The sequence below is a fragment of the Callospermophilus lateralis genome, chromosome 10 (genome assembly GCF_048772815.1).
Source record: "Callospermophilus lateralis isolate mCalLat2 chromosome 10, mCalLat2.hap1, whole genome shotgun sequence".
In the NCBI taxonomy this organism is placed as follows: Eukaryota; Metazoa; Chordata; class Mammalia; order Rodentia; family Sciuridae; genus Callospermophilus; species Callospermophilus lateralis.
Genome location: NC_135314.1, coordinates 50893075 through 50920360, shown reverse-complemented (window position 1 = coordinate 50920360; position 27286 = coordinate 50893075). Strand labels below are relative to the sequence as shown.

General features: G+C 47.4%; 1 protein-coding gene across 1 annotated transcript; it reads left to right on the top strand.

Moving 5' to 3' along the window:
• The first annotated feature begins 711 nt into the window (after nt 1-711).
• LOC143642177 (palmitoyltransferase ZDHHC19-like) lies at nt 712-26467 on the top strand. Its single transcript, XM_077110336.1, has 8 exons — nt 712-857; nt 17722-17843; nt 18340-18479; nt 19241-19410; nt 19850-19955; nt 25236-25306; nt 25621-25759; nt 26408-26467. The coding sequence occupies exons 1-8, from the start codon at nt 712-714 to the stop codon at nt 26465-26467; spliced, it is 954 nt and encodes a 317-aa protein (XP_076966451.1).
• The last annotated feature ends 819 nt before the right edge of the window (nt 26468-27286 follow it).

The window sequence follows — 27286 nt, the reverse complement described above, 5'->3', positions numbered from 1 at the left end:
AGGACCGCCCCTGCCCACTGACCCACCTTTCATTTCCCTGCACACAGGATGGGGCACAGGATGGGGATGAGGCTACAGAACACTCTGGAATTTCCAATGCCTTGACACGTGTGTCTTCTCTAACAGCTGCCACCCACCCTGACACCTCAGGAGGGGCCTGAAGACTGGGAAAGGGAATTTTTTCTGGCCAAAGCTGTTGGCTCAAATGGAATCAAGTCTTCAGTGGCTCAAGGGGAGACTCTCAGTGCACACTAGGTCAAGGGGAGCGAGATTCTGTCTACATTGGCTCTAGGACCCATCTACCCTGACTCAAGGTGTATGACTATCTACCCTGAACAGGAGAGGGAGGCATAGTGGTCCAGACCTTGGACTGGGCTCCTTGCCCTTGCTCAGAGGCCTCTCTGTTTTTGTTTTTTTTTTTCCTTCCTCTTTTTCTCAACCTGACCCACCCTTCCTTCCTTCCTTCCTTCCTTCCTTCCTTCCTTCCTTCCTTCCTTCCTTCCTTTCCCTTTGGAACATCAATTTTGTCATACTGTAAACTACACATTTCTTTAAAAACAGAAATGTATTAAGAACCCTCTCTGCTATGGCAGAGAAGAGCAGGGCAGGGGGAGTGTCTGAGGGAAACGAGCCTGTGATGTCTCTGGCCTGGTGGATCCGGATGTGCTCCTGACTGGGGTCGGCTTGGATGAGCCTGAGCCAGTGCAGAGCATGCACCATCTGCCTGAATACTCTGTGGATCTTCTGGATGCCTCCGGCCTCCGGGACATGCCACTGAGGCTGTCCCCCACCTGCAAGCTCCATGATGAGGTCCATGTGGTGGATGGTCTCGATGACCTGGAGGAGCTGGATCATGTGTCTGTGTTCCAGGGCCATTAAGCTATCCTTTTTGGGTTGGACTGGATGTTCAGCAGACCTTCACTGCCACTCATCCCCATTGAGGAGATGGTGAGGAAGACTGGACTTGTGTCCCCCAGATCTGTAGGAGGAGGTTGAGGGGTACCTCAAAGGGCCCTTTTCTGAAATTTCCATGCTGGGAAAGGCTGGCCTGGCAGGTGCAGAGTTGCTGCCCTCTCCCTTTCTTTCTCTCCACCTGGGCATCTCAGAGCCCTCTCTAAGCTTCATATTTCCTGTTTGAAACAGGGCTGCCTGCCTCCTTGAGAGGGGCCCCCGAGCATCCAAGGAGTTGCTGGAGGCCCAGACCTTTTTACACAGCATTCTGAGCACAGGGAGGCCCTGTGTCTGGACTACCTTCTCCTTCAGAGTGTCACCTCCTTCTCTAGCTGTATCAATCAAATGACAAACGTCTTCCGGACAGAGTCAGTGTGCAGGTGGCAGGTGTCCCCCTCAGTGGGGGTGGCAGGCCCCAGGCTGCCTCTGATGTTCTCTCCTGCTGGGGGTGCTCTGTGCACAGGGACATGGGGGATGGAGGAGAGAGGCAGAAAGGGGACATCTGATGAGGACTTGGGCCACTTCCACAGAGCCCTGTGTCCATTTGACCAAGGGCCATCTTTGGCTGGCCCCCTCCTTCTGCCAGACTCCTTTTCCTGCATTGTGTGGAGAGGAGGGGACTATGTGTGACCTCTGATCCCCTTTTGTTCAGATCGTCTTGGGGTTCTGACCCAGAGGAATGAAGGTTGGCTTCTCTGAGGCCCTAAGCTAGGAGCTGAGAGAGTCATGCCTCCTCCCCCAGCAGCAGGGAAAGAGACTCTGCCTTGGTCCTACCTTTACTTCTCCACCTGGACAGGTATGCATGACCACGCCCTGGGCTCCTTCACCTGTGAGTCTCTTGGCATTTATCCCCCTGTGCACACCGCCCATCCTTCCATGGCTTTCTGGGCTCATTCGTCAGGTCCCTGCTTCATCCCACTTGGATGTGAGACTCTACCTCAAAACCCCCTCTTCCCTCTTTAGATCTTGAATATAGATGTTTGGGGTCTGTTCTGATTTCTTCCCTAGACTGAGACCTTTGAGGTATAGGGGCTAAGTCTGATTTTCTCTTGGTCCAGAGCAGTTGCTCAGTGTGTGTATTCCAAAGGAACACTGGTGGACATGGAACAAGTTTTAGGACTTCCGGAGTGTGGATGGATTTAACAGCCTTTGTGGGCCCGCTGGTCAGCCTCTGATGGCACTCTCTCCAGAGCACAGAGACTTCATGCTTTCCCAGGGTACTTCATCTCCTACAGGTACACCCTTCTGAAGACAAGATGGAGGAAAAAGGTAGTCTCCTTAAGTCAAGAAGGGGTGAAGTCCAGAGATGCTGTCTGCAGATAGCCGGAGACCCACCCCATTAAGCAGCCATGCTTGTTGGTCCCCAACATTTGTGTTCCCCTCTTCCACAGATTAGTTAGGACATTATTGGCTTGAGACAAGCACTCTGAGTTCCGGACAGCCTGGAGTCACACAAGGTCATAGCAACCAGCTGTCTGTAGTAAACTTGGGGTCTGGGCTGGCTGTACTTCTAAGCACCAGGTCTTGGCCAAAGCCTGGCTAGTATGGGAAGGACACTTCTGAAGGTGAAGGAAAAGATATGAAGTAGACATGCATCCAGGCCCTTGTCTTTGTCCCTTTTAAACAGAAGGGGCTAAAACCAGCTCCCACTCCATAAAGATCTACCCTGCCAGGAAGGCAGAGAACACTAGAAACCCCCTGTGGCTTGGATGGCAGCTGTGGGTTTCCCGTAACCTAAACACACATCTCTGAACCTTGAAGGTCAATATCACAGCACTTTCCAGATTAGAAATAAAATGATCAATTGTTTGGTCCAATTAAGGAAGGCACTCTAGGAATGCGGTGAGGATGGCACCCTCTCTGCTTTCTCTTTTAAAGGGTGAAGCCAGCTCCTTCCCTTCAATCCTGGCTGACTCAAGGTTCACCTCACCAGGTATGTCTGCCTAGGGCCTGTGGACCACTCCCTGGCCCACCTGGCCACCATCCCTGCTCAGCCTCACCCCAACTTCCTTTCCCAGATCTGCTGTTGCTGAGAGGCTCTAAAGACTTCACTTCAGGGGAACCAAAGCCTGCTCCTGTAGCCTCCTCTCCCATGCTGGCAGGAGACTCAGGATTGAAAGGGACCCTGCTGAGGAATTTCTCTGTGACTAAAATCCTAGATTTTTCCTAGTTCCCTTTTTATTAAACAAGAATATTTTTGATGCCTAAGAAACAGCGAAACACATGTTTAGTTTTGATGAACATCTGCTATACATATAGAAAAGTGTAACCAAGCAGACAGCTGTTCACATCTGCACAAACCAAGTACACCTGTGGAATATATGGCCTTTAAAAAAGTCTCAGTGAATCAAAATAAGATACCAACCTAACTGAGGGTAATAAATTGGAGCCTGTGTTGGGCTCAGCTGTCCTTTTTGTGAGTTGGAAGGTAGGTTTAGCTGGCTCCCTGGAGCAGAAGAGGAAACACGGCTCAGGAAGGTGTGGCTACCTGGCTCCTAGGTCAGAAGTGACTGAACCCAACCCACCTGCCCCCCTGCCTGTCCTCCAGCACAGCTGACTGTATTGTAGAATCTTCTCTCTGGCTTCCCCAGAGCTGATAAGCCCAGAGTGTGGTAGCTCCGTGGATAGTGGATGGATGACAGATGGACAAACAGGTGATTAGATGGATGGGTGGGCATGGGGGTGGCAAGGATAGCAAGTCTGTACTTTCCTTCACCTGCAGCTGCCCTTAGAAGGCCTTGCACTGCCCAGCTAAGGACCCCCATACATGTGTCTTCCTGGGATCAGGCAGCAGACACCACCTCCCTTCCTTGTTGAAAACTTCCCCAGTCCACTGGGAGACCAGAGTTCCATCCACCAATTCTCAGGTGATTGGCACACTCACCAGGCTTCTGCTGACCATCACTGGCCTTGAGCTGCTCTATCACTCAGACATCTAACAATGGTTCAGTAAGGACACTGAATCAGAATGACACAATTTGCTGGGCTGTAGCTGAGTACTAGAGGCCCTGCAATGCCAGGCATTACCCTTATGTGGATGGACGGTAGGACACCTGGAGGAGATGTGGGGCCCAGCAGGGGGTGGAGGTGGAGGGGGTGGGGTCCCCTGGGGCTTAGGCCACAACTGTACAGAGGTACTGTTGTCCCTCAGGATCCATGGGGATTGGTTCTAGTATTCCCAAGGATCCTCAAATCTGCAGCTACTCAAGACCTTTACATAAAATGGTGAAATATCTGGATATAATCCACATAAAATCTCCCATACAGTTTAAATAAACTCTAGGTGACTTATAATACCTAATACAATGTAAATGTTATATAAATAGTAGTTGTACTGTGTTGGTCAGGAAAAATAAGTAGGAAAAAAAATCTACAGATGAGCAGTATACACAATTTTTTTTTTCCTCAAAGGTATGTGATTCACAGTTGGTTGAAACTATGGATACAGAACCTGCAGATATGGACAGACAACTGTACTTCAAAACTTCGACAACAGCCTGGACACACCAGAGCATCCTGACTGACCACAGAGATTTGGGGAAAAAGGTCTATCTCTTGTCCCAGGGAGCTTACAGCCCAGCAGACGAGACAGGCTAAGCGCTACGTTGGAGAAGAGTCAGTGCTTGGTCTTCATAGGTCAGTCCCTTGGTTCATCTGTCCATGCATATGTACCAATGGCCAGCTGCCTGTCAGGCCCTGGAAGATGGGTGCAGGTGGCTGTGCCCTCAAGATTCCAGCCACAGCTCAGCATCCCCTTTCCTATGGTTGAGGTGCTGGGTTTGAGATCACTTTAGGGCACTTTTGTGGCAATGATAGTCTAACAAGATCATCTTTTCTAATTTTTCATCTTTTCATGTTTCAGGTAAAGAGACCAAAGTTCACACAAAAGGAAGGGCACCCTCCAGGCCGGAGACACATTTTGGATGGTCCTCTGTGGAACTCCTAGCTCCTGACAGGATCTGATAAGGGTTTTTCAGGACCTTTGCAGGGCTCTTCTTAAGAAGTCACGTAAGAAACCTTGTGGCCTGTTCTGTTCTAAAGGCCCAGTCACATTGCTGCTAAGTCATGGATCTACCTACCCAAGTTGAAGTGATCTTGTTTTCTTACCACAGCCAAGACATTACCTTGAAGGAAAAATGAGATTTTGACATGTCTCTGTGGTTGTTCTATGCTTCTGGACACATAAGACCCTAAGCCTGCTTAAAAGGAGAGGATCGGGAACTTATCAGGTTTTCAGAGCAGCTGTGGGTCCTTCCCACCCTGAGAGGCACTCCACTCTCCAAGTGGTCCTGGGGCACTGACACACCCCTACCCTGGCCTTTTTCTGCCACATTTGTGGCAAAAAATTCCAGGCTTCTTTGGAGACCATTTTAACTGCTTGGAATCCTGCCCTTTGACCTATCTGGACTGGCTCCATCCTGGGAGGAAAGTAAAGTAAGTAAATCTAAACCTGTTTGATCAGAGGCAGAACATTTATCTTTCAACAGGAAGCTTGTGGGGAGGAACAGCAAAGGGGTTTGGAGTGAGAGTGTGGGTAAGCTTTGGTCTGGCCCACCAGAAGCAGGATGCCGCCTGGCTGTGAGGGGCACTGCGGTCGTGCTGGGCCAGGGCTCTGCTAAGCCCCAGCACTGCATGGGCACCCCTGGGCCCTGCCCTTCTCCCCCAGGACCTCCAAGGCCGTATTGCCCTCTGGACCAGCAAGGACAACTGATGGCCTTGGCCAGCCTCTCTGGGGCTTGCTAAGTAGAGGAGGAAATGGTCTTCACCACTGAGGCCAGCAAGCTAGCCGTCCTCCAGGAAGCCCAAGTCTTCCTCATGCTGCCAGGTGGTGTGGGGGTGGCAGTGTGTGGGGTCACCAAACTCAGGTGTTCCTATGGTATGTCACCTGACCTTTCACGATCCCGAAAGAGAAAGGATCTGGGCCTTGGACATCCCCTTCCTTGGTCATTTGCTGCACCCCCTTCAAGTCTTTGTCCTTGTCCTGCTTTGACCTTTGGATTCTGAAGAGCCGTAGGGTCCCGGGAATCCTTTCCTAAAGCTCAGAGAAACCAGGGGTTCTGGCAAAACCCACTTGCTCATCAGCTGGTGAAAAAGCATGAATTTCTCCCTTCAGTTCCACATAGGATGCCCACCCTGGCAGGCCCAAGGGCCTCTGAAGCTCTCCCACAGAAAACTGACTGCAAATGCTCCCTTTCCTCCTCCTGCTTCACCCCTCCCTCTGCTGGCTGCCTGAGCACTCCGAGTCATTCCACGTCTTGCCTATCTTAATGTGCTCAGCTGCTATAACAAGATACCTCAGGCTGGGAATTTTTGCTCACAGTGGCAGTGTCTGGATGTCCAAGATCAAAGTGTCAGTAGACACACTGTCTGGTGAGCCCACCCTCTGATTCATAAATGGCACCTTCCTGTGATATCTTCATGTGCTGGGAGGGTGAACACACTCCGATGGACTCTTTTTACAAGGGCACAAATCTGTCCTTGTGGCTTAATTGCCTTCCAAGGACTCCACTTTTTTTTTTTTTTATCACAAAAATAGGAATTAGATTTCCACAAAGGAATTTTAGAGCAACACGATATTCAAACCATGGCCTCCTCTTGACATTAAATCAGAATCCAGGTGTATTCGTTAGCTTTCTGTCCCTGTAATAAAATTCCAGGGGCAATTAACTATAAAGAAAACAAAGTTATTTTGGCTCATGGTTTGGGAGGTTCTAGTCCACAGTCAAGTGGCCCCATTGTTCTGCGTCTCTGGTGAGGGCACTGAACAGCAAAGACAGGCTGCGCAAAAGCTCATGAGCCCAGAAGCAAAGAAGAAGACTAGAAGAGGAAGAGACTGGGGTCCTAATGTCCCCTTCTAGGGCACATCCCCAAAGACCTAACACCTCCCACTGGGCTGTACCTCCTCTAGTTTCCATCATCTCCCAATAGTGCCAAACTGGGAACCAGTCCTTTAACACATTGGTATTTGGGGGCCACTCATTCAAATTACAGCACCAGGCACTAATCTGATGTCTCACAGACTCTCTTTGAGATCAACCTGTTTTACTTGATTTACTTATATTGATTTCTCTTCATTCATTTCAGGTACTTTGGAAGTGCTGGGCTCTGTGTGCGAGTTAGGTCACAGAGGGAGGGAGGACTCAGGTTGTGGCTACAGGCTCAGTTGTTGTGTGACTGGCACTCCTGCCAGTGGGAGGGGGGGCACCGGAAGGGAGCTCTCACTGGACGTCAGGCCCACACCTTGCCTCCTGGGTCAGAATGTGGACAGTTGTAACAGGAAACATGGGCCTCAAAATCATGGTCAGTAGAAACAGCATGAAGCTGAGATGTGGGAAAATAGGATACAATGAGCTCTGTGGGCACCAGATGGTTTTTTAGAAAACAAAGTTCATTCAGGAAGCTTGAAGGGTAACTGAGTTAGGTCAACTGGGGAGAAATCAAACAGCAGCAGCCCCGTGGCCAGACCCTGTGCTGAATGCACCACATACATCAAATGAAATCCTCAGAAACCCAATTTGCAGATGAGGAAAGAACATCTCGGGCTTTATGTGTTTTGCCCACGTCCCAGAGCTCGAGCCAGGATTCAAACTCGTGTGCATCTGGCTCCCGTGTTTCCGCTAATCATGGCATATTTCTGCCAGCTTCCTTTTAGTCAAGGAAGATCAGGCCTTGAATCTAGCCTTCAAACACAGCGATGTTTGTTTAGCACTTACCGAGTAGGATAAGCCATTACATGTTGGTTGGTATTCTGGAAACCGTTGGCTATTCCCAGCCAGTCTTATCTCGTATACTTGTTGAAACCTCAGCCCATATTTGCCTTGCTCACATAACGGTTCTGGAATAGGAGGGAACTGGAAGTCACATGATTGATGTTGTGATTCTGATCCTATAGAAGATTAGCAGCATGACCTTGGAGGAGTCATTTTTCTCTGTACGAGAAGAAAAGTACCCAGGCATCAAGGAGCATGCCCAAGGATGCTCACAGCAGCTCTGAATGAGAGCAGGAACAACTGAAGGCCACCCAGGATAACAGCAATGAATCGTGGTGACCTGTGTGGTAGCCAGCCTCCAAGTTGGTGCCCAGCCACCCCCCACCTCTGGTATTGCCCCAGGTGGTAAACCAGGGCCAATCTAAATTATCAATAGCACATGGCAAAAGCAATGGCAGGTCACATTGTCAGGACAGTGGCTTCCATCTTGGGATTTTTTTCTCCTCCTTTCTCTCTGATCACTTGCTCTGGGGAAGCTACCTTGTCCTGAGCAGTCCTGGAGAGAGCCCATGTGGACACAGCAGAGTCCACCTGCCACCAGCTATGGGAGGGAGCCGCACCAGGAGTCAAAGTTCTACACAAGCCTCCCAGTGACTGGCGCCTCTTCAGAGGACTCCAGCGCCAGCCCACAGCTCAGCTGCAACCTCACCCAAGGCCCTGATCCACAACCACAGGGACAAGCTGCTCCAGGATTATGGGCTGGAAATGGTGTGAGATAATACACTTTTGTTGTTTTAAGCTGCCAACTTTTCGAGGGGTAATGGGTTACACAGTAATAGGTCACTAATACGCCCCATGCTGTAGAGCATTAGGTAAAAGTGAAAACAGTGGGCTAGGTCTGGTGTGCTGATAGGGACAGATTTCTAAGATGTTTTGTTAAGAGAAAGTAATAATTGCAGAAAAACACATTTAGCCATCTCTCTAATGTCAAATAGCATCACCACTCACTATGTTTTCTATTTATTTATATATGCATATATACATCTAGTTAATAGCTCATTATGATATACTAACTATGAACATTAGTTTATCTCAGTAAGGAAGTTGGAGGAGGAAAGGGCAAAAGGAGATTTTTGTTTTCATTCAACATATATTATCATACCTATATCATAATCACACATCATTGATCACATATCAATGAAAATGAAGGAGTATAATAAACATAAAAATAATTTTTTGTATTCAAAAAGTCTATAAACTAAAGGTTTTGACTATATGATTATTGATGTGTCTCAACTCTGATGTCTTATAGTCCTTTTAGAAGAGTCATTTGAATACAAATTAAAAGAATGAGGTAACACATCACCTCTTTGTGGGCAAACATTAAAAGTTTGGTAAGTCAAGTATTGGCAAAGATGTAGCTAAATGAGCACCCTCATATCCTGCTGCTGGGAGAATCAATTAAAAATCAACTGAGAAAGCTAGTTTGGATGAGACTAAGGCAATGTCAACTACAACTCAAAATATAGACTCTGTACCCTGAGGTCTAGTACTTCCACTGGAATGTGTTCATTTTTCTACATAGACACATGCTATAAATAAGAAAAGGCATCCTTATTTTGAACTGCTAAATTGGGGGAGGGGTAATTTGTAAAGATAGAGATGTGTTTATATAGATGCTAGATCATAAGTAGCATTCTGTGACATACTCAAGGATGGACATGGCCCTGAGCTTACAAGTACAAAATTAGAAATACTCAAAATGTCCATAAATAAGTAAGTCAGCATATTCTCATACCAGAAATACTATGAAGCTATAAAATAAATGAGCTAGACTTATATGTCATAATGCAGAGAAGTCTTTTAAGATTTTTAAGGGCAAACTGCACTGCAGACAGAATGTTACATATGGCATGATCCCCACAGCATCTCATTTCCTAATGCTTCTTTGAAAAATGATAGCAAAAAGGGTACAGGCCAAAGACAGAAAGGTGAGTTTCTCCAGAGAAGAGGAGAGAATATAATTGAGGGATTAATTAAAAGGGACTTAACTTTGAGCTGTAATGTTCTAATTTGATTAAATAGAGATAAAGCACCAGTGAGCATTATGTGAGGAATGTATTGAAGATTCATGTGTCATTAAAAGTTAATTTAGAAATAGCCACTTGTCCACATCAAGAGCTTGGCAGGATGGATACACTCTGGCATTTTGAGATCAGTGTAGCTCAGCTCTGACTGGTTGTGCACCAGAATTACCAGAGCTTTAGGGGGCAAAAATGGTGCTAGTCCTGCCTCCAGCAGGAACTCTGATGTGACTGGTGTTGTGGCCCTGGACTTGGTGCCTTTCAAAGGCTCCCCAGGTGATTCCAGCAAACAGCTGGGGCTGAGACCCATGCTGGGACTGGAAAAATGGTTGTGATGGTCAAAATGCAGGTGGCAGAAGGTTGTGCTACCCTGGGCTGGACGCTGGAATAAAGAGGGCCACAGTGAAATCTGATAAAGTCAACGAGTGGCTAACAGCCCATCTCAGCAGTAGCATCTAGGTTTGGGAAGTGTGTGATCAGGGAAGATGTGAGGGTTGTGACAGCCGGTGAACAACACAGGGACCTCTGACCTGTTGCCACAACTTTCTTGTAGATCTAAAGTTATTTCCAGATGAGATGCTTCAAAGCTCTACTCAGTTGGGGTAATTTTCCAGGTTGTATCTTAACTATTTTTAAACAGACTTTAGAAAATCTTTTGAATTTTGTATTTTAAGATGTTGGGAATTGGAAGCTGGTCTTTATTGGGCAACCTCCTGGGCCAGCAGGAGCTGGAATTCAGCCGGGGTGGGAGGTGCTAAGTTGAGATGAACCCTCTTCAGGGTCACAGGCTGGGGATAAGTACAATGAATGAAGCTCAAACACTACAGAAAGCCTTCCCTTCAGGCTCAGGGGTGAGATTCTGAGCAGGAGTGACAGGGGCAGCTTGGAAAATTGAAATCACCTGTGTTCCCCGCATCTGATTTCATTGATTTGGGGCTCAGGCATGGGTAATTTTTGAAAGCGCCTCGTATGACTTTATTAAATAGTCCAGCCAAGAAACTAGGGATTGGGGAAGGAAACAGGAAGGGATTGTTGTGGTCAGTGGATGGAATTAATTATGTTTGCTCAGTTAAGAAGCTCTGTAGAGAGGGAAGTGACTTGCTCACAGTTTTGCATATTGTTGGCCAACTAAATTCAAGTTTAATGAAGACCCATGGATCACCTGCCCTGTGCTGAGTATGGATGGAAACTGGGATGTTCAGGCTGTCGCTGCAGCCATTCACTAGGGCTAACTCCAATCAAAAGCCAAAGAGAAGCAGAAGTCCCTCCCACAGCTCCTGTGAGAGAAGTCAGAGGAGACTGCCTAGCTCCTACCAGGGCCTCCTCACCTTGCTTCTCCTGCCCAGGGCTGCAGACCTGAAGTGTTGGGTGACTGCCTCCTTTGACCATCCTCTCCTCTGAGGAGCAGGAGAATATGAGAGCAGATTGCATGGGTCTCTGGAAGCAGATTGCCTAGGTTTGCTCCAGTGCTTCTTGCTGTGTGACCTGGGCATATTACATAATCTCTCTGTGCTTCAACTTCCCTATCTATAAAATGGGGCTAAATATAGATCACAGGGTTGTGAGGGCTAAGCAAGTGTGCAGTGTATGCAGGAAGTGCTTCATGAAGAGTCTGGCACAAAATATGCACCAGTGAGATTTCAGCTGTTGTCCTTGAGCTTGCATGCCTTCTGGCTGAAAGGAAGGAAAGTTTCTCTGCAAACTCTCTCTGTCCTAGACTAAGGTAACTAAATCCTGTTATTTGGCAGGAACAGTCTGTCAAGCCAGTGGGGCACACACTGCCTCACTCTTGTCCTTTCAGCCACCTGCTCTCAATGCACCTGGGCCCAGTTCTGCATCTGCAAAAATCTGTGCTCAGCTCTCAGCTACAAACAGATTCCATCTGTGGCCTTTTGTCTGCCTGAGCCCACAGACTCACCTGTCACCACCTTGAGTTTGTGTTCCAGAAGCATCTTTTTTTTCTTCTTCTTTTAAAAAAATTTGTTCTAATCAGTCAGAAGCATCCTAATCAAGGGCCTCTAAAGAGGTTAAAAAGAGGCTGATAGGATGGGCCCTAACCCAATGTGAAGGGCCCTGATAAGAAGAGGAAACATGGACATATGTATGGGCCTGTGTCCTCACAACCTAGGGAGAAGCAACCCATCTAAAGCTGAGGAGAGGCCTCAGGTCCCTTGACCTCAGACTCCCACCCTTAAGAACTGTGAGAAAAGAAAATCCCCTCATTTGTTCAGCCCTGTCTGATTATGTGTTAAACTTCTGTGGTTTAATAAACCCCGCTGGTGGCGTTTTGTTATGGCAACTGAAGCGGGGACACTTCCCCAGCTGGATGCTTTCTAAGACCCTGTCATTTGATATCCTTCAATTTCTTTTGTGTCCTCTCAGTTAATTATTGAAAATTGTTTCTGGACATTAGGGAACTCTGCAAGGGGGTGGCGGGTGCTGGAGTTGGGGGTCCACCTCTCCCAGGCTCAGGGACTGGGAAGAATGGGGAAGTAGCTGCTTTTCCAGAAGTGGTGTTGGTTCACCCCTTCATCTCAGAGCTGCCCTGCTGAGCTGGCTCTCCAAGCTGAAAAGAAATGCTTCACAGCCTAAAGCAGGCAGAGAGGGGATGCAGCCAGGTCGCCTAGGCAGGCCCTGCTTCCTACCCATGGATAAAGGGTCAGACCAGCCTCTGTGATTACCAACCAGCTTCTCCGTGTAGGTGGTTCTTCAAGTCCACTCAGCAGCACACCAGGGGCATGCTGGGCCCTGTGCAGGCCATGTGCTGGCCATGAGCTTGCCCAGAGGCCAGCCCCACCATCCTTCCCCACAGCCCACCCACTTGGTAGCAGGACCCTTGCAATTGCAAGTCATAGAAAAATCAAACTAGCGTGGCCAATGAGGAAGGGGTCTATCAATTCCCATAATTAGTGAGTTGATAACTAGCTGATTCCTATAACTAGAAAGTCTGGAAAGGTGCAACTGGTTGAAGACTTGATTGGATTCAAGGGTCCAAAGGACACCATCAACAACGCATTTGTTTATCCTCATCTCCTCCTCACCTGCTCTCCCCTTCTGTGATTTTATCCTCCAGTAGCTTTCCCTGTGTGATGGCAAAGGGGCTAACAGGAGCTCTAGGCTGATATCTGAATAAACTCAATGAGAAGGTTTGGTGAAGACAGTTTGGCTCTGCTTGGATCATGTGTCAACTTATAAACATTAGTAATATTTGTAATATTTAGAATTATGCTATTATAAGAATGGCAGGGAAGGTACTCTGGCTGCGCCAGAGTCCAGAGCTGCCATGTGCCTTATAGGAGGAAGAAGGGGCTAACCATATGGAATGGACTCCCACTTTCAAGGAAGGATTTCTGTAGCAGGAGGACAAAATTAAAAAAAAAAAAAAAGTGTGGTGGTAGAAAGGATTTGGTCTAGCAAAACCTCAGGCTGTTTGTGGTTTTGGTGTTAAGTTCTTTGAGTTCTTTATATATCCTGGAGATTAGTGCTATATCTGATGTGTGTGTGGCAAAAGTTTGCTCCCAATATGTAGGCTTTCTCTTCACCTCATTGATTGTTTCTTTTGCTGAGAAGAAGTTTTTAGTTTAAGTCCATTCCGTTTATTAATTCTTGGTTTTATTTCTTGTACTTTAGGAGTCTTTTTAAGAAAGTCAGGGCCTAATCCAACATGATGGAGATTGGGGCCTACATTTTCCTCTATTAGGTGCAGGGTTTCTGGTCTAATTCCCAAGTCCTTGACGCACTTTGATTTTGTGCATGGTGAGAGAGAGGGCTTTATTTTCATTTCATTGCATATGGATTTCCAGTTCTCCCAGCACCATTTGTTGAAGAGGCTATCTTTTCTCCAATGTATGTTTTTTGCACCTTTGTCTAGTATGAGGATAACTGTGTTTATATGGGTTTGTTTCTGTGTTTTTTATTCTGTACCATTGGTCTACATGTCTATTTTGGTGCCAATACCATGCCATTTTTTGTTACTATAGCTTTGCAGTATAGTTTAATATCTGGTATTGTGATTCCTCCTGTTTCACTCTTCTTGCTAAGGATTGCTATGGCATTCTGGGTCTCTTATTTTTCCAAATGAATTTCAAGATTGCTTTTTATTTCTATAAGAATGATGATGAGATTTTAATTGGAATCACATTGAATCTGTATAGCACTTTGGGTAGTATGGCCATTTTGACATTAATAATTTTGCCTATCCAAGAGCATGGGAGATATTTCCATCTTCTAAAGTCTTATTCAGTTTCTTTTTTAGTATTCCATAGTTTGTATTATAGAGGTCTTTCATCTCTTTTGTTAAATTGATTCCCAAGTATTTTATTTTTTGAGGTTATTGTGAATGGGGTAGTTTTCCTAATTTCTTTTTCAGAGGATTCATCACTGAGGTATATAAATGCATTTGATTTATATACATTCGGTCAACAAATATATGAAAAAAAAAGGTCAATAGCTCTAGTAATTAGATAAACACAAATTAAAACTACTCTTAAGATTCCATCTCACACTAGTCAGAATGGCAGTAATCAAGAAAACAGACCAAAATAAATGTTGGTGAGGATGTGGGGGGAAAGGTACACTCATACACTGCTGGTGGGACTGCAAGTTGGTGAAACCAATCTGGAAAGCAGTATGGAGATTCCTTAGAAAACTTGGAATAGAACCACCATTTGACCCAGCTATCCCTCTCCTACCTAGGTCTATACCCAAAGGACTTAAAATCAGCATATTATAGAGACACAACCAGATCAATGTTTATAGCAGTTCAATTCACAATAGTTAAACTATGGAAACAGCCTGGATGCCCGTCAATAGATGAATGGATAGAGAAACTGTGGTATATATACCTAATGGAATATTACTAAGCATTAAAAGAGAATAAAATTATGTGCAGGTAAATAAATGGAGTTAGAGAATACCATGCTAAATGAAGTAAGCAAATCCCCCAAAACCAAAGGCTGAATGTTCTCTCTGATAAGGAAAAATGGAGGAACTTTGATGAGGCAAAGGAGAGGCAGAGGTGAGGAGGGGGCATGGGGGTAGGAAAGATGGTGGAATGAGATGGACATCATTACCCTAGGTACATGTATGAATGCACATATGGTGTGACGCTACATTGGATACAACCATAGAAATGTAAAGTTGTGCTACAGTTGTGTACAATGAATTAAAATGCATTGTGCTGTCGTATATACCTAATTTAAAAAACAAAACAAAAAAAGAAAACCTAAGGCTAGCATGGTCTGCTCCAAGCTCAATAGACCCATTGTTATGATTCTTGTACCACTCCTGACCTTTTTCCATGACCAATGCATGTCATCCCTTCTTCTTGTGCTACAACAGAAATTGACATAAAATTTGATGGTAGACCGTGAGCCAAACATCACTGCATTCTTGGTAGAAACACAACTGCCCAAGAGAAATCTGAAAAAAATGTTCAACATTACTAATCATTAGAGAAACGCACATTAAAATCATAATGAGATACCCTTTCACACCTATTAGAATGTCTATTATCAAAAAGACAAAAGAACCAGTGGCACATGCCTTCATCCCAGTAACTCAGGAGGCTGAGGTGGGAGGATTATAAATTCAAGGTAAACCTCAGCAACTTTGTGAGACCTGATCTCAGAATAAAACTTAAAAAGGTCTGCTGTTGTGTATCGGGGTAACATACCCCTGGGTTCAAGCCGAGTATAAATAAAAGAAAAAGAAAGACAAAAGATATTAAGTACTGGTCTGGATGTGCATAAACTAGAATTCTTGTACAATGTTTGGAGGAATGTAAATTAGTATAGTCATTATGGAAACCAGTATGGGAAGTTTCTTTAAAAATTAAAAATAGAGCTCAGTTGGTAGAGTGCTTGCCTTGCAGGGACAAGGCCCTGGGTTTAATCCCCAGAAACAAACAAACAAACAAAAAAATTACCCTATGGTCCAGCCATCCCACTACTTGGTATATATCCAAAGGAAATGGCATCAGTGTGTTAATAGACATCTGCACCCCATGTTCATTGCAGCAATATTCTCAGAACCAAGAAATGGGAAAAGCTGTGTCTATCAGTGGTTGAGTTGATACAGAAAATGTGGTTAGAAATATAAGGGGACACTATTTAGTCTTTAAACAAAAATTAGGATGTCCTGTCCTTTGTGACATTGAATGAGGCCAAAGGACATTTTACTGGGGGAAATAAGCCAGGCACAGGGCAACTATCACATGATCTCACCTACATGTGGAATCTACAAAAGTTGAACTCACAGAAACAGAGAGCAGAATGGTGACTGCCAGGGGTCCAGGAGTGGCTAGGGGGTGGATGGGGGAGATGCTGGTCCCAGGAGGCCAAATTACACTTAGATGAGAGGGATGAGTTTAAGGGATATATTGTACAATAAGATGACTACAGTTAATAATAACATACAACAGAATGAATACAGTTGATAATGTTATATGCACTTCAAAATGACTCAGAGTAGATTTTAAGGGTTCTCAACACAAAAAAGAATATGAAATGATGTATATGTATACATGTTTCAAAATATGTTTATGCCGTAAATATCCACAAATTATTATCATTATGTCATCATCATCATCATCATCATCATCATCATCATCATCAGGGTGGCTTAACCAAAGAGTCACATCCTCAGCCCATTTTATGTTTTATGTTGAGACAGAATTATGTCATAAAGCCCACCCTGGAAGTGAGGGAAACTGGGAAGATATTTAGTTGGTAGCTTGCTACCTCCTCCCCAAACTGGAGCACTGTTACAACCAAAAGGAAGAAGTGGAGCTAGGATAAGTGAGGAGCACTGCCTATTTCCATTAGCACTGGGCCTGAAAGGGGGATAACTAACCGTCACCAACCTTCTCCCCTAAACCATATGACATGGTCTCTGTATTAGCTGCTTTCTGTTGCTCTAACCAAATACCCAAGAATGGGTCCTTTATAAAGAGATGAGGTTTATTTAGCACAGAGTCCAACATTTGGCAGCCCCTGAGACTGATCTTTGGTGAGAGTGATCACAACATGGTGAATGGCATCATGGTGGGAAGCCATGCAAGGGGTGGAGACTGAATGGCCAGAAACTGGGGAGGATGAGTCTTGTTCTCTTTATAACCCCCCCCCCCCACAGGAACTAACAGGGACCCATGAGAAGGTCATTACTCCCTTCCAAGGGCCTCATCCCCAGTGGCCATATTACCTCCCATTAGGCCCCACCTCTTGCAGGTTCTACCCCCTCAACACGGCCGCACCGAGGACCTAGCCTCCAGCCTATGAACCTTTGGGGGATAAACTACATCCCATCCTCACAAGCTCCAACAAAGCCACATTGTAAGAGCAGGATGTCCCGTCTATAAGTGTGTATGTGAGGGCAGGGGAAGGTTGACATCAGTGGGCACAGGAAGCAGCCAGAGCCCCCATTCCGGAACCTCTCTGATGTCACACTTGTAGTCATGGTACTCTGGGGGCCAACCCAGGAGAAGGAGCGGTTGGCTCTCATTTGTTTGAGAGCAGGCATCGCAGTATGACTGTGTCAAACGATTTACTGTCCCCACCCCCAATCCCAGCCAGATCCTGGCTATTTTCAAGCCTCTGGGCTTGTCTCACAGTAGCAGGCCTGGTGTGTCTAAGTGCTGTGTTCTTTACATTTCCGTGAGTCTCCGGGCCAGCTGTCGGGTTCTCACCAAGAGAAAGAAGGGAAATAGACAGTGAGAGTGCAGAGGCAGGGAGGTGGACAGAGGCCAGGAGGGGAAGGAGGATATTTAGTGGGAAGCACAGAGATGTGGGGAGCCTGAGGATTTGGGGGACTGTGGGAGGCTGGTAATGCTGGTGACATTTGGTGGAGGAAATGGGGTCTGCTCTAGCCTGGATATTCAGACCCGTCCTTAAGGTGTGTGGGTCTGAGCTCAGGTGAGCCAGGCCTCGTAGGGGCTCCGGGTTGCCCCCGACTAGAACTGAGTCTGGCTCTGATTTCAGAGGCCGAGCACTGGCGCAAGATGGAGACTGGGCCTACCCAGTGGTCTCCGGACTTCTCTGCGTCCTGAGTTTCTGTAGCCTCATTGGCATGAATTTTTCGGACCCAGGAATTTTACATAGAGGTAAGGCCTCAGACTCCTGGGAGAGGGAGGTGGCACCCCAAGGCTGGTGCCTACAGGGGTCATTTGTAAAGGGCTGACCCCACCTGTGGCCTCAGGATCCCTTCTTACCCTGTCCTTATTACTTGGGCCCTGGCACTTCATTTCCCAAAGCCACTGAAGTGTGAACAACAGAATCCTGGAGGTTTTCCAGTTGCTTTAGAAGGGAGGACCCGGCAAGAGAGGCAGCAGGCTCTTCCAACCACGCAGTTCACCTTCCTCCTTCCCATTTCACACCCGACTCCAAGCACAAGGAGGAGCTCCATGTAGAGCTCCTGTGGCTGGACAGCCCTTCTCTCTGACTGCCGCCCATCTGAGTGGTCAGCTTGCTCAACAGGGACCGGGGTTCCCCTGCCCTCCTCCTCCCCACCTTCTGATGCCCAGTGATGCTATGGGGCTGCCCCGAGCACCAGAGTGATACAAGGGCCTCCTCCACTGCCCACACCTCTCCCCCTGCCAGGCGCCATCGAGCAGTACCCTGACACCATATACATGGCACGAGTGAATGGAAGGTTGTATCACATGCCGTGGTGTCCCACGTGTTGTTTTCACCGCCTGCCCCGAACCTTCCACTGCGAAAGGTGTGACATCTGTGTGGAGGTGAGTGCTCCTCCTCCCTGTCCACTCACCAACCTATCTCCGGGCACCTGGCCAGGACCAGGAACCTCACATCATGAGTGGGCCAGGTGGGGGTATCAGACCATGTTTCCAGAATGCTTCAAGTGGCTCTCAGCCACTGTTGGTCACTTACATATGTCATCACCTCTGTGTCTGCACCTGTCCAGGGAGGCTGGCCTTGCTTGCAAAGGTGCTGACATACAAAGGGCATCCCATCTGTGCTGAGCCTGGTGGAGTCAGGTGGAGGAAAAGCAGTGACTGTCCCCTCCCTGGCTTGCTGATACTAGATCCCCAGCCCTTTAGGCTGACTGCTGCCCTGTCCTGGGGATCTTTGCCTGTCTTGGTCTGGGTGTCCCAGTTGGAGGGTTTCCTGGTTCTGAGTGTGTTTCTCGGATGTGCCCACCCTGCTCGGGTTCACAAGTGCAGACGGCTGGTAGGGGAAGGGCATTTTTTTCATCCTTTTCCAGTACTTGAGGAAATGGAGGCCCAGAGTTTTCATGTCCTGGTCCAAGTGACACCAGGCAGGTCTTGTCTCTAAAGACCTCACTCAGGACAGGTGACCTGATGAGCTATGGGTCCTAACTGTGCTCTCACCATGGAAATGCCAGGTTCTCGCTGAGATGGGAACCCTTATGTAAGGTCAAGAGCAGGCGGCCTAGAGGGCTGCATAGGGGAGGCCTCAGGATTAGGGGGTGATGGAGGCCATTCCAGAAGGACCCTCTGACCTGCCTCCTCTCCCCTAGGAGTTGGACCACCATTGCAGGTGGGTGAATAACTGCGTGGGGCACCGAAACATCCGGCTCTACCTACTACTCCTCGTGTCTCTATGCCTGTATCTGGGTACCGTGCTGGCCACCTGCGTGGTTTTCATCATACGCAGGAGGAACATGGCGTTTTTGGACAAAACCATGACGTATCCACACAGTCCCAAGGGCCCACACTGGGAAGAGCTGGGGTGGTGGGGAGGGAGGGGCAAACAGCCCAGTAGGGTCAGGATGACAGGGGAGGGGCTGATGTGGGCGGGGCTAGAGGGAGAAGTCACTTGGCAGGACCTGTGAAGGACATTTGGAAGGCCAGTGGGGTCAGGGACGTGGGCGGGGTAGGATGCCTGTGGAGTTAAGAATCTAGGGGCCCACAGAGTAGGGTAATGAAAGTTGAAAAGGGACAGCTGGGAGGACAGTGTGGTGGAGGGAGGTTTCCCTTGGTTGTACTGGACTAACTGTCCAGTCCAGGGAGGGAGAGCGGTGGGCGGTGCTAGCTGGGGCGGGAGGGAGGGAAGGAGGGAGCAGTGGGGTCGAAAGCAGGGCCAGGGAGGAGCTCTTCCATGGCTTCCCTTCTTAACCTGTGCACAGCATCCTAGTGGCTGTACCCGCTGGGGCCCTCCTGGTCCCACTCATCCTGCAATTATTCATCAAGGCAGTGGCGGTGGGTACCGCCAGGCGACCCTATGAGGAGAAGGTAAGCGGTGAGGCGTGTGCCCTTGGCTGTGTGGAGGCATCTTGCACCTCTTCAATGAGGCACTTTGTGCACTTTCTCCACTGCCTTTGGCCCTCATGATGCCTCATGAGTCCTTCCAGACCCACCTCTGAAGATGCAGCTCAGATATTTCTATACCCTGGAGCTTGGGGCCATTCTGCCTCCTGGGTGCATTGCATTGCAAGCCTACTGTGTGCTGGGTGTGCTAGGTGGTGGTTATTTGAGGGATGGGTGTAGGGGTGAGTAAGCACATCATGCACTTGTGTTGATAAGCAACCTGCCATCAGAATAACACCAGGAGACACCAGGAACACTCTGAGAGAGGGGTCAGTCCTGAGTGGTGTAGCGGACTGGAAGAGACTGGGAGTTTGGCGAAGCCCACACTGTAGAGGAGAACATGCCACCCTCTGTGTCCTAGGTGTGCTTTTGGATAGGCAGACAGGAGGGCATTGAGTGTGAGAGGTACAATTTTGTAGAAAGGCACAGAAATCTGAAAGTAGGGTGTTAACAGAATGATGAAGAAACAGATCTAGTTCAAGCACAAGGTGACATGGGCAATGAGGTTGACCCCATGGGGGTCAAGATGAGAAAGGCCCAGAAAGCCAAGCATGGAATTTTGTTTGGAAGAACTGGAAACCTGGGAGCCATGAAAAATTTTGTGAAAATGTCATTCATTGAGGGGTAATTACAAACAGTAAATTCACCCTTTCTCATCTATAGTTAGGGATTTTGACAGATGACATTGTGTACTCTCCACCAAGATCAAGGTTAACCAGTTTCACTACCCCAGAAAATCCTTTCATCTCTTGTTGTCATTTTCTCTCCCTGAGTCCTTGTGGTTTTTCTCTTTCCGGAATAATGCGTAAATGGTGTTGTGGGCTTTCTAGTCTGGCTTCATTCACTGAGCACGATGCATTTGAGATTCATCTATGTAGTTGCTCACATCAGTAGTTTATTGTCTTTTGTTTCTGTGTAGTATTGTATTTCCCTACAGACCATTTCTACATTCACCAATTGAAGGATTTTTAGTTTGCATCTAGGTTTTGGCAGAATTTTTGTTTTGTTTTTGTACCAGGGATTGAACCCAGAGGTGCTTAACCACTGAGCAACCATCCCAGCCTCACCCCACCCCACCTCCAGCACCCTTATGTTTTCTTTTTTGAAAAATTTTTAAAATTTTGAGAAAGGGTCTTACTAAGTTGCTTAAGGCCTTGCTAAGTTACTACGTTACTGAGGCTTTGAACTTGCCACCCTCTTGCCTTAGCCTCCCAAGCCATTAAAGTCTTGGGGAACTGTGCCCAGTCAGTTTCAGGCAGTTATAAATAAATCTGCTACAACAACCATTGATGCATAGATATGTGGACATAAGTTTTCATTTCCTTTGGGTAAAATGTTAAGGGTAGCATTGCTGAGTCATAAGGTAAACATGTCGGACCTTTTAGAAAACAACTGTACTGTTTCTACTTTGTACCAGCAATGAATGAGAATTCCAGTTGTTCCACATCCTCAATTGCATTTGACACTGTCATTGGTTACTGGTTTTTTTTTTTTTTCAAATTGTAACCTAATAAATGCGTAGTAGTATCTCATTAGGGCTCCAGTAATATTTTCCTAATGACTAATAATGTTGAGAATATTTCATGTCTTATCAGCCATGGGTATATTGTTGGTGAAGTGTTTGCTCCAAACTTTTGCCCATTTAAAAAAAACTGAGTTGTTTTCTTATTGAGTTTCAGGAGTTCTCTGTACTAGATTTAGATTTATGTGTTTCAAATCTTATCTTGCAATTCATGGCTTGTCATTTCATTTTCTTGTCATAGCATCTTCCAAAAAGCAGGAGTCCTTGGTGTTTCTGTTTTTCCTGCACTGGGGATTGAATCAGGGATGCTCGACCACTGAGCTTCTTCCCCAGCATGCGTTGTTGTTCACTCTGAATGCAACCTCATGTCCTGTGTGAGGAACAGTTTCATTGCTTTCTTCCCCATCTGTATCTTTATTGCTTTTTCTTTGAGCATCCACTAGGAATGTAGAACTGGGCATCTTTGCCCTGGGATTCCTTTAGTATGGCAATCACTTGACTAAAGGCTCTTTCAGGAAGAATGGTGGGCAGCATCAGTGGGGGAGGGGAAGCTGCAGACCCTGAGACAGCTGAACAGAGAGAGGAGCTTGTCTGCTCATCACCACCCGTCCTTTTAGTCAGCACCCCACCACTGCCATATTTGGTTCCCTCCCACCTGTGACTCCTGTGCTTGGCCCTTATTCCTCAGTCCTGTGGTCTGCCTGTCTTCCCCTATCTCCAGCTTCTAGTATCATCATTGAGTTTGCCTGGCAGCCTTTTCCCTTCCTCCATCCTGTGGTTCTTCAGGCCCCAGGTCAGGCCATAGGCCATCGCCCTTCCTCCTCTGCTCAGAGTGAGGCCCTCCAAGTCCAGGTTCCCCAAGTCTCAAGGGACCTAAATATGGTCTGCCCTCTGGGATTCACCAGACAGGGCTCTTTTCTATTCTTGGCAGCACTAATTTCAGGCACTGATCCCATGCTCCAACTTTCACTCCCACCATACTCCATCCCCTGACTTCAACTCCTTCTAGAATCACTTGCTTGGTGGTTGATGGCAAAGACTCTGGTGTAAACCACATAAGTCCAAATCACAGCTCTAGAACTGACCAGCAGGGAGACCTGGGGTATGCTACTCAGCCCCTGGTCACTCAATTTCCCTATCTGTAAAACAGGGAATTGTGGGTTAATTCATGTACACCTCATAGAACAGTGGCTGGTCCCAGAGAGTGCCCTGTGTGCTGCTGTTACGTCACTACCATTCCTTCCCATGGTCATCTACACATGTTTGTGCTCATCTTAAAAGTCATACAAGTCCCAGTCTTAACATCCCAGGCCCCCACTCCACCTGTTGTACCTTCTGGGCCTTATTTCCTGAAAGAGTTGACCTTGTTCACTAGCTCCCCCTTCACTTCCTGGCCCAACTCAGCCCAGCCCTTGCTGTCAGGATGATGCTCTCATTAATGGCCAAGTTCAGCAGACATCTTCAGACTACTCTTTCTGGTCTAGACACAGCCTCTGAAACCAGAAGTCGCAGTCTCAGCACTTAACTCTCTGGGCTTCTCCTGTGCATGCACCTGGGTGCTGTGAGCTGGGTTGCCTACATGGTTCTCATGATTCTCTCTCTCTGCTCTACCCTTTCCACTCCCCTTGGTGCACAGGGCCTCGGGTTGCAGCTGCCCTCACCACTGAAAGTAGGCTGGCCATGCTGTTTGCAGGGTGCTTTCCATCTCCAGTGCAGTGACTGGGCTTTGTTTTTTTGCTACTCGGTATTGAACCCAGGGGCACTTTACCACTGAGCTACATCCCCAGTCCCTGCTAATTTTTATTATGAATCAGGGTCTCACTAAGTTGCTAAGGCTGGTCTCAAACCTGCCTTAGTTTCCCAAGTCACTGGGATTACAGGTGTGTGCCACCGTGCCTGGTTGGACAGAAACATTTTTGATGCCCTGAAATATTTCTGATGGGGGTGCATCTCAGTGGTAGAGTGTGTTTAGCCTGTGCAAGGCCCTGAATTCTTCAATCGCCAGCACACAGAGAAAAGACATCTGAATCAATGAGTGAACCAACAAACAGAAGAATCAACATTTGGGGATAGAAGGAAAGAGGAAAGGAGCAGAGAGAAGAATGGTGTCCTGACCCCCCAGGATAAGGGGAAGAAGGAGAGGCGGCAGGAAGTTGGGCAGAAGATGGGGCAAGAAGAAGATGCCACTGGATTTTGGTCCTGTGGAGGGTGAGGGTGTTTGAGACAGAGAATTGCAGCAGGAGCCCCAGGAGTGGAGCCTGTGAGAGAGGCTGGTCTGGGTGCCTCAGAGCTGTTGGATTCTAGTGGTGTGTGATAGGGTTCCATGTGGGGGGAGGACGGTATTCACATTACTGCTCAGTTCTTAGAAATTTACTATCATTCCTTAAACATTTTCTATACTTTATGTACAATCAATATTTTCTACACATTATATATATCTAATCAAATATTCTTTCTCTAAGTTTAAAGATTCTGTAATTTTTTAATGCTCCTCAATTAATTAATTAATTTCTTCTAGTACTAGGGATTGAACCCAGAGGTGCTTTATCACCAAAGCTGCATCCCTAATCCTTGCTCTATTTTGTTTTGAGATAAGGTGTCACTAAATTGTTGAGGGCCTTTCTAAGTTGTTGAGGCTGGTCTTGAACTTGCAGTCCTCCAGCCTCAAAATCCCAATTCCCTGGAGTTACAGGTGTGTGCCACTGTACCTAGTAATATACTCATTTCTTATGTACTGTGAACACCTTAAAGGAGGCAGAACCTCATAGAAGACATTGATTCGAGTTGCTTTTTGGACATATTCCAGAGCTGTTCTGATGTGGAATGGTCTTTCCTTCAGGGGAGGAGAGTGTTGAAAATGAGTATTCATGTGTAGGCCATCGGAGACTTGGGGTGGCTAGAGGTGCTGCTGGGTCACTTTCCATTATAACAGAGAATTTGCTACCTAAAGCTCATGAAGTTGGGGTGAAACTCAACCTGGTCTGGAAGGAGGAGGGGTCCAGGCTGAGGGATGAACTCAGGAGAAAGAGAAAGTAGAATAAGGGAGAGAGGAGAAGCCAATCAGTGTCCTGGGAAAGACATGACCTTTGAGCTTGACCTTTCCTGCTTTGTGTACTGAAGGTCTTCAGCTCAGATTTTCCTGGAAAATCTGATTTTTGACTAGGGAAATATGTCTGGGCATCCCCTGCTGCCACTGGTCTCCCAGATAGTGAAACTCAATGAAGGTAGATTTTTAGAAAAATCGAGAGGTAAGAGAGTCAAGTGGGAGTGGGGTGGTGACACCATCTTTGGATCAGTTGAGCAGAACAGCATGAGACAGATCTTAAAAGGTACCTGGAAGGATGAGGTGAGAGGACGGGTTTGGCCAATGGAGACAGAGCAAGGATCCTGCAAAGGGAAGCACTAGGGGTTGAGGAGCCCTGAGAAGGCAGGAGAGGTGGGTGCTGGGTCAGCACTGTCTGGGGACAGCTGCTCACAAGTGGGTCGAGGGAGGTCACTCTTCCTGGGAGCCTGGGAAGGCAGGAGGCCCCGAGTCACTCTTGGGCACCCCTGTACCTAGAGCCTGGCCACAGGCCCAGGTTGAGCCCTGGCTTAACTGACCAACTTAGTGAGGGTCCCTGGGAGATGGCCTTGCCCAGTCCTGCTGATTCTGAACTTCTCTTCCCTTCCTCATCTCCCTCCAGTATGACAGGGGTTTCAATGAGGGCTGCCCCAAAAACTGTTACATCGCATTGTGTGCACCCTTGGGACCCAAGTAAGTTGGTAAACCAAGGGCGCAAGTGGTGGACCCTGGGGCTGGTGGGGGGTGAAGCTGGGTCTATTTCCCTGGTCCCTGTCCCCATCTCCCAGCCTTAACACTCCCTGTTCCTTTCCTTTGGGGTTTTCTCCAGGGCACTCTGGGAGTTTCTGGGAATTGCACTCTTCTGTGCTCCAGGGGAATGGCAGCCTGGATAAGGCTCCTGGATGAGAGCCCTGGGCTCTGTGCTTTCCCAGCTGAGGGTGAGAGTGGTCAGGGAGACCAGGCCAAGGTGGGTAGTGACTCCTTGCATTTGGCCTGTTGCTTCCCAGGTACATGTCCGAGGCGGTCTGCATTCAGGTGGACCAAGGGACCAACTGGGGGCCGAAAGAACACCTTAAAGATCTCCTTTGGCCCAGGTGCGTGACTCAGGACCCCCCAAGGAGTGGCAAGTCCGCACCTGTACAGAAGGTAAGGAGTATGGGGTGTGCTTTGAACCAGGAGGGTCTGTGGTTGCACATGTGTTGGGGGAAGCCCCCGATGTAGGGTGGCCCTGAAGCTGAAGCACTTGGAGCATAAGGAGTGGGATTATGGACCTGGAGGGTGCAGGGTCCAGGTCACAGGGCTTCAGAGCACACCCAGGTGTCCCTGGATAGAGAAAGAGAAAAGACTGAAACACACTTTCTGGTTGGCTTTGTGCCAGTCCTTACTTTTTTGGTCCCCAGTTTCCTCAGCTATTAATGAGGACTGAGACTCGTCCAGTACTTTATGTTTTAAAGAAAATTCTGTTTTTTTTATATGTGTGTGTGTGTGTGTGTGTGTGTGTGTGTGTGTGCATATATAAATATCAGTTGTACATGGACACATATATTTATTTTATTTGTTCATCATTATGTGGTGCCATGGATTGAACCTAGTTCCTCATGCATGCTAGGCAAGCACTCTACCCCTGAGCCACAACCCCAGCACTCCAGATTCTTTATTTATGGAAATTTTTGACATACAATGTGAAACATTTGTGTGGAGCATTAGGTGTACAGTGGGGTGGGTAACCCACAGTGCCCCCCATGGTCCCTTGCCGTGATGTGGTGCCAGCCCTCTCCCTTGTCCTGCCTCTAGGCATCCAGGGACTTGACTGTGAGCTGTGGGGTGGAGGTTAGGGAGAACCCCATGTACTGACTCTGTTTTTAGCTTCTCATCAGCCCAGTGGTGCATTGGGAGGCTTCCAAGGGAGGCTTGGCCTCCTATTCTCCCTTCACACACAGCAATGTCAGGACATGCACCAGAAGTCCATCTCCTGACCCCCATGTGGGGGTCTCTTGTTCCTAGCCCTCACTCCCCTGTTGAGAGTGCCAAGACCCCCACGTCTGTTATATACACATATTTGCTGCTGCTTCCTATGGCAGCTGTGCCTACGTGTCCTAGGTTCAGGGAAGTGTGGGTGGAGGCTCTGAGGGGCTGGGACAGAGCCTCCTGGAAGGGAAGATCCTTGCTCTCTGGAGACTGAAGCTCGTGAACCAACACTGCCTGACTCTTTGCCCTTGGGCAAGACATTCAGCATGTCTCTCATCCTTCAAATGTGGCAACAGTAATAACCACAGTGACTGACCTGGCTGGCTTCCTGGCAAGGGCTGCAGATGGACAATACCCACCAGCCTGGATAATACCAAGTGCGCCGGAAAGGATTCCATATAATAGGAAGGGAACTTGTTCATTATGAGTCCTAATAGGCTACTAGATTACTCAGAAATTACAAAGTTTCCGTTAAACATGAGTAAGTTTTGGAGATACAATGGTCAATAAGGTTGTTACAGTTAATTTACTGCACACTTGAAAACTGATAATAGAGTTGGGTACAGGGGTGCCCATCTATAAGCCCAGCTACTCAAGATGCTGAGTCAGGAGGATCAGAACTGAAGGATCAAGTAACTTAAAGAGAATTGTTTTCTGTATCAAAAAAAACAAAATGTTTTGGGGATGTAGGTCAATGGAAACACC